The sequence below is a fragment of the Sinocyclocheilus anshuiensis genome, unplaced genomic scaffold (assembly GCF_001515605.1).
Source record: "Sinocyclocheilus anshuiensis isolate Anshui unplaced genomic scaffold, SAMN03320099.WGS_v1.1 scaffold1148, whole genome shotgun sequence".
Lineage (NCBI taxonomy): Eukaryota > Metazoa > Chordata > Actinopteri > Cypriniformes > Cyprinidae > Sinocyclocheilus > Sinocyclocheilus anshuiensis.
Window position 1 is genome coordinate 199,184 of NW_015548259.1, and position 6,535 is coordinate 205,718.

General features: G+C 35.9%; 1 protein-coding gene and 1 long non-coding RNA gene across 2 annotated transcripts in view; both read left to right on the top strand.

Moving 5' to 3' along the window:
* Window positions 1-6,535, top strand: part of LOC107655507 (uncharacterized) — an 18,317-nt gene that overhangs the window by 3,659 nt on the left and 8,123 nt on the right. Inside the window, exon 2 of the long non-coding RNA XR_001630446.1 lies at window positions 2,431-2,434. This is a non-coding gene — a long non-coding RNA (uncharacterized LOC107655507). The remainder of the gene's footprint in view (window positions 1-2,430; window positions 2,435-6,535) is intronic.
* Window positions 2,859-6,505, top strand: LOC107655505 (adrenodoxin-like). Its single transcript, XM_016442991.1, has 4 exons — window positions 2,859-3,138; window positions 4,723-4,847; window positions 5,320-5,449; window positions 6,096-6,505. Exons 1-4 carry the CDS (start codon window positions 2,984-2,986, stop codon window positions 6,223-6,225), a joined length of 540 nt encoding a protein of 179 aa, XP_016298477.1. The 5' UTR covers window positions 2,859-2,983; the 3' UTR covers window positions 6,226-6,505.

Sequence of the window (6,535 nt, forward strand, 5' to 3'; positions counted from 1 at the left end):
GTGTTTCTATGTGGCATTTTTAGATTTTCAAATAACTTAATTCTGTATGATTTATAAGCTGTTTTTCTAATGAGGGCCAAAAAAATCCTTGTGGGGACATTTGCCAGCAGGAGCACACACACACACACATAATGGCCAAAACCTTTATTGTTGCATTTCAGACTTATTTTACTGTTTAATTCCGAAAAACTACACATTATAAATACATTTGATGTGGAAAATGACTTTAGTAAAGTCAAATTTATTTGTATTGCTCTTTTCGTAATACGCAGTGTTTCAAAGCAGTTTACAGAAAGATTTAGGCCCAATCCCAATTCTACCCGTTAGCCCTTCCCCTTTCCCCTACCCCTCCGTTTCGCGCGTTCACGTGAAAACGAAGGGGTATGAATTATCTCAGCACAAACCAGCTTCAGCGGCAACATGGCTGCCCGAGCGAACAAAAAGACACATACATGTAAGCATTTTTGGCATTAATAAAGATTTTAACGAAAAGTAATAATTTGTTTTATGTTACATTCAATCGTGAGTTCATATTTACGGTCATTAAGGCTCTAAAGCACACCAGCACACCAGTATAGGTGTGTGTATTGTAGGAGCTAGACGGTGTATGATGACGTGTGACGGCTAGTGCTGCGTTCAACATATCGATACGACGATGTATCGTCACAGAGATTTGACGATACGAGTATCGATACAGCTGGCCCAGTATCGATATTGTGGCGCGCATTCAAAGCGAACTTCCGCAAACACCGCGATGACGTCATATTTGCCTCGCGCACCTAAACGAACTTGCGGACGCGTCGAGTATAAAGCAGCCTCAAGCGTGTGTGCGTTAGATACTTTTTATACAGTCTATGGTTAGATACAGTGAAAACAGCGCGTTAGTTTAGAACTCTTCAATTTTTTTTTTTTTTTTTTTTTTGAGGGTGTGTTGTACCTGGTGGGGAGTGCACAATGTAAACATGAATCATATGCCATTACCTATATTGTACTGTGGTACAGTTATGGAGGCCCTTTATAATGCAGAGGTCAACTGCCTGCTCTGCCAATAGTTAGAAATGGCACTTTAGTAAGCATTGTTTAATAAACAGCTGTTTTTCTAAATTCTGCTGAGGTGAAATTCAGTGCAGTCATGTATCGTGATACATATCGTATCGTGGCCTCTGTATCGTGATACGTATCGTATCGTGACTTTGCTGGTGATACACAGCCCTAGTGACAGCATAGTAGTGGTGTCCCAATTCTTAGAGGAATATTTTCACCCCTACCCCTTGACACTCTGTTTCAAGGGACAAGGGGAAGGGGTAGGTGGAGGGGTAGGGGAAGGGGAAGGGGTATAAAATAGAATTGGGATTTTACTGTTATGTCAATTAAGAGATTTAAAGATTTTTAAATGTTGGTCGTTATTGTTCTACTAAGAGATTTAAATATCGGTCTGTTTTGTTCTTTACTTAGATATAATGGCATCTTTACAAGTATAGATAAAAGTAATTTTATTTAATATCATTCAATAAACAGCAGGCTCCCACTAGTCCCATGTAGTGTTATCAACATGTCGCAGTCTCCTCAGTGTTTCATATAAAGAAGACATACAAGCGCAGAGAGAGACTGGTATGACTGTACAGTATGTAGTAGAACAATATATGAAAATAACTAGCACAATTTACTCAAAAATATAAAAAACGCTATTCTAAAAACTCATAGTAGGCTACGTTCCCGAAGAAACACATGACGAATTCTTTCTGGGTTGGCCTACAAATAGATGTCATGACTGAACAGCTCTATTAGCCATGAGAACAACACCAACGAGTGCTTTATTAGTAGAAACAGAAGAAGCCCCATTAAAACTAAGATTCATTAAACTGTCGTTAACATATTGGGTTAGACTAATAAGCAGTAATAGCAATCCAGCTGCATCAATATTAAATGATTGTTGGGAATATCATAAAAAATCCAAAGGTTTTGGTTGGAATATAAATAATACACAGAACAATTTGGAATTAAATAATTTGTGTTTAGCCCTGCAGTAGCTTTAAGTGAAGTTCCTCCCTGGATGCTCCCTATTTCAGACATCAATACAGGATTACTAAAAGAGAAAAGAGAATACCAAGATGATCAAAGTTTTGCAAAATATGGGTCAAAAAACAAAAATGGTCATTGTGGCATAGGAATTTATATTCCAGAATTTAACAAAAAAATGGGGTTATAGATTAAATAACCATCTTTCTGTTTTTACAGTTGATATGTCTGGGATAATTACAGCCTTAAGATGGATATAGAAGAAAATAAACCAATTAAATCAGTCATATGTACAGACTCAATGGCAGCCTTACAAAGTTTAGAAAGCAGTATTTCAGTTAGAGAAGATTTAATCATTGAAACTATAGACATATACTATTAAATATTAGAAATCTAGGAATAGAAGTTCAGTTTTGTTGGGTTCCAGCACATATTGGCATCAAAGGTAATGAAAAAGCCAATAAGATAGCAAAAGAAGCATTGGAAAAAGCAAGTAGAAATTAATATTTCAATGGGAAAAGGAGAGATTAAAGCCAAGATTAAATATGAAATAATGCAAATATGGCAAAAAGAATGGGAGTCTGAGTCTAAAGCTAAACATTATCATATAAACCAAGCAAAAGTAGGAGGAAAAGGGATAAATATGGCAAACAGGCGAGAATAAGTAGTATACTCAAGGCTGAGATTAGGTCATACTGGATTGAATGATACATTGCAGACAATAGGGAAGAGTGATGGATTATGTACAAGATGTCAACAGTCAAATCAAGGAAGATGTAGAACATGTCTTGTTTAGATGCAATAAATACCATGAATACAGGCAGAAATGGCAGGAAATGGAAGAAGAAATAAGAAGAAGAACAGCTCTATTTCCGACACATATAAAGAGTCGAAAGTTTAATTCCAGCACACATGCAACGGTGGTAGTTAGTTCTTCAGCGGTCTGTCAACAATATATATTACAATGTCGGCATGTGCATTGAGAGTGTTTCTCCAGCGAGCGGCTGTGACGCGTAAAGCGGCGCACCAAACATTCAGTCAAACGAGAGCGTTTCCTCAATGCGTGACCGGGAGCTACACACACAGTAGAGGAATAAACACATTAACAAATTCACTAAGGTAAGAAACTGTCTTTTAAAAAGTATTGAGTCATTGGGACTTATGCATGTTAGCAATTTTGCCAGCAGTGATGTAGTGTTCCGAAAAGTGTGGATTACATAAAATACGTAACGTCTTTAGGTTAGATAACAACATGTCAAAATGAGTAGCTTTTTTATTCAAAGAAGATTTAGCGCTTCTGTCAAATAAAACATGCCACCGTTTCCTGTTTCTTAGGCTTCACGTGATAAAACAATCGACATAATGTTGAAAATGCAGTGGTTGTCAAATGTTAGTGTTGATAGTTTATGTGATGAACTACACCTTTGTGAATGTGAGAGCTGATTTCATACATCGACTAAAATGACCTTGAGATCAGTAGGTTACAAGTCATTAAAAACATGGTTCAGATAAGCTCTGAATGATATCGCATAATCTGTTTGCATTTGACACATGGTTTGATATTGTATGTCTAATAAAGTGACATTAAAGTATTTTAAGGGTGGCTTAAGTGCACAACTATTTTTGGGGCTTACTGTATTTCCCAGTTGTGCAATAGGTTAAACATGTTGGTTAGCTGTGTTGTGTTTTTTGTTTTTTTGTGGGTCAAGGCTATTGGGTTACAAGTATACTGTGAGTGTGTGTGCATTGTGTAATAATGTGTTCCTCCTTTATTTTATGTTATCTGTCTTTATCTCAGTTTTATCTGTGGGTCTATGGTGACTGTAGACTTGTTATGGTGAATAGATTGATAACTGAAGCTTTCTCAATGTTATTTTATACACACGCGAACACCAACCCTCTTTAATGCTTGATCTGAATGGTCAAATTTGGCATTCAGTTGTCAAATATTTCACAATCTTGACTGTTGTTCAGGGCATTGCTATATGCCATACAGCTGACGACTGACATACCTGCACTACTGTTCGAAAGTACTAGTGTAGTTCAAAAGCAACCGTATTCAAAGTTGATAATGATAAATGTTTCTTGAGCACCAAATCAGCATATTAGAATGATTTCTGAAGGATCATGTGACACTGAAGACTGGTGTAATGACTGCTAAAAAGTCAGCTTTGTATCACAGGAATAATTAACATTTTAAAATAATAATGGAAAACGAATATTTTTTAATTGTTATAATATATCACAGATATTTCGGTTAATTTTGGAGCAAATAAATGCAGCCTTGTTGAGCATAGTTCTTAACAACTTCTTTCAAGTTGTACCAGTACTTGCATGTCTACTGTGCAACTCATGTGGTCTCTCACATTTCATACAAACACAAGTTAGTTTATCTCAAATGATTGCTGATCATAAATATGACCTTAAAGGACTTCTGTATTACCCCAAAATGTTGTACTGTATATGGACAAAATAAGCAGACATTTTTCAAAATCTCTTTTTTTTTTTCCGCTGAAGACCACTGCACCTAAATCCCCTCCATGCTCCCTCATTGTGTTTAAGCCTCCATGCATAAATCGTCTTTTCTCAGGAGGGTTTTATCAGGGCTTAGATGAATTCATGCTCAGGATATTGTTGTAGTTGTGTATTGAACCGTAGATGACTACGGGTTATTCCCAAGTCTTAAAAAATGTCTCTGTGCAGGGCTGAGGAGAAGGTGACAGTTCACTTTCTGAATCGAGATGGAAAAAGGATTTCGGTGAAAGCTTTAACAGGAGAATCACTACTCGATATTGTTGTTAACAATGATCTAGATATTCTAGATATTGGTAAGTTATTTACAAATATTGTACATGGTGTAAAAATGTAAGTTTTATTTGTACAGACAATACAGACAAACTCATTCACACACAATAAATAGTAAAAACGTGCAGTTTCTTCCTGTGTCACCTAATGTAGTCGGGTTGATTTAGTTTACATTAAATAATATTTTGGGTTTTAATAAATCCACATGAAACACATTTTTTACAGTGCATATAGTGTTCTGTCTATGAGGACTGCAGGTTGCCTCAAAAATATAGCAAAGGAAAAACATATGTGATTGACATAGAAAGGCAAAAATGATTTGGTCATTGTGAACAGGCCAAAGCTTTACAGGGCTTTGTGTATGTAATCCAAAGGTAAAACGAGGTGAACAGCTAGAGAAATATTTTAATACTTGTCATGTCAATGTAAGTGGAATGTGAGTCTTAGTAGCTTGCAGGCTAATATTTTTGTGTGTCTTTTGTGTTGTTGAACTAGGTGCATGTGAGGGAACTTTGGCCTGCTCTACGTGCCACCTTATTTTCGAGGAGGCCGTTTATAAGAAGCTTGGACGTATTTCTGATGAGGAAATGGACATGCTGGACTTGGCTTATGGGCTTACAGACACGTGAGTGAACCAAATCACACAACAATAGATCATTTTATAATTGTCTTCAGAAGCCATGCAGTAGCTTTTGATATTTTTGTACAGACTTCAGTTTAAAGATGAAGTATCTTTTTTGATGTTGAAATACATTTTCCTATTCTATATTTTATATCCCTTTCTAGCTTATTTGAACAATGCCTAAAACTTGCTATTACAAGCACTTCCTGTGTCTGTTTGCCTCTTTAAGAAGAATCGCTTTATGTATTGCCCAATTGTAAGTCGCTTTGGATAAAAGTGTCTGCAAAATGATTAAATGTAAATTATGCTGAGACAACAGTTAGTAAGCCATTCATAGGTTGATTCCCCTGTAAATATAAACACTGTAGCTCACTATCATTACTCTGTTCATATGGGCATCCTGACCAGCACATGGTAACATGGGCTCAACCTATAGAGAGAGTTGGGTGCAGTTATCTTTGTTTGAAAATTTAACTTTCCTTTGGTTTCAACACTTGACATAGAAATTACAGACTTCATTTTAAAAGGTGTTTGTGCATTAAAAAGTGCACGTCTTTTTAAATTTTCTGTTTTGACAATTCATGATTTGGCTGGATTTGAATATTCATGGAAAATCTTCACATTTCTATTTTGCATGTACATCATTTAGATCTCGTCTGGGTTGCCAGGTGTGTTTGAGGAAGGATCTGGATGGGATGATTCTGCATGTGCCAGATGTGATATCTGATGCTCGAGTTGACAGTGAAAAAGAGTCCTCTACAGCCCCACCCAAAGTATAATCTATAAAATAAAGCCCAGTCGTATATCATAAAAACTGTATTATGGAGAAATCTTTAATAGCAGATATTTTAATATGTACTACTTTAATAGAAAACTACATTTGAATTGATAACATGTATTGTTTGGTATTATTTAATTTTGGTGATTGTAATTTTTTTAATTGTGCAGATTCTGCAGTTCTTTGTGTCACAATGAGAGGTGGGAGCATCTTGCTGTTATACATTTTGAATGCAGAAATAACTAACTGATTTATTGCAATAAATATGATGTTTAACTTAAGTTGCATTGTTTGTTTTGTAAGGATGAAAG

Excerpts from the sequence above, each read along its gene's own strand:
- LOC107655505 (XM_016442991.1), top strand. The coding sequence starts at position 2,984 with ATGTCGGCATGTGCATTGAGAGTGTTTCTCCAGCGAGCGGCTGTGACG. Across the intron at positions 3,139-4,722 it reads ACATTAACAAATTCACTAAG|GGCTGAGGAGAAGGTGACAG; the intron begins GTAAGAAACTGT and ends GTCTCTGTGCAG. Across the intron at positions 5,450-6,095 it reads GCTTATGGGCTTACAGACAC|ATCTCGTCTGGGTTGCCAGG; the intron begins GTGAGTGAACCA and ends TACATCATTTAG.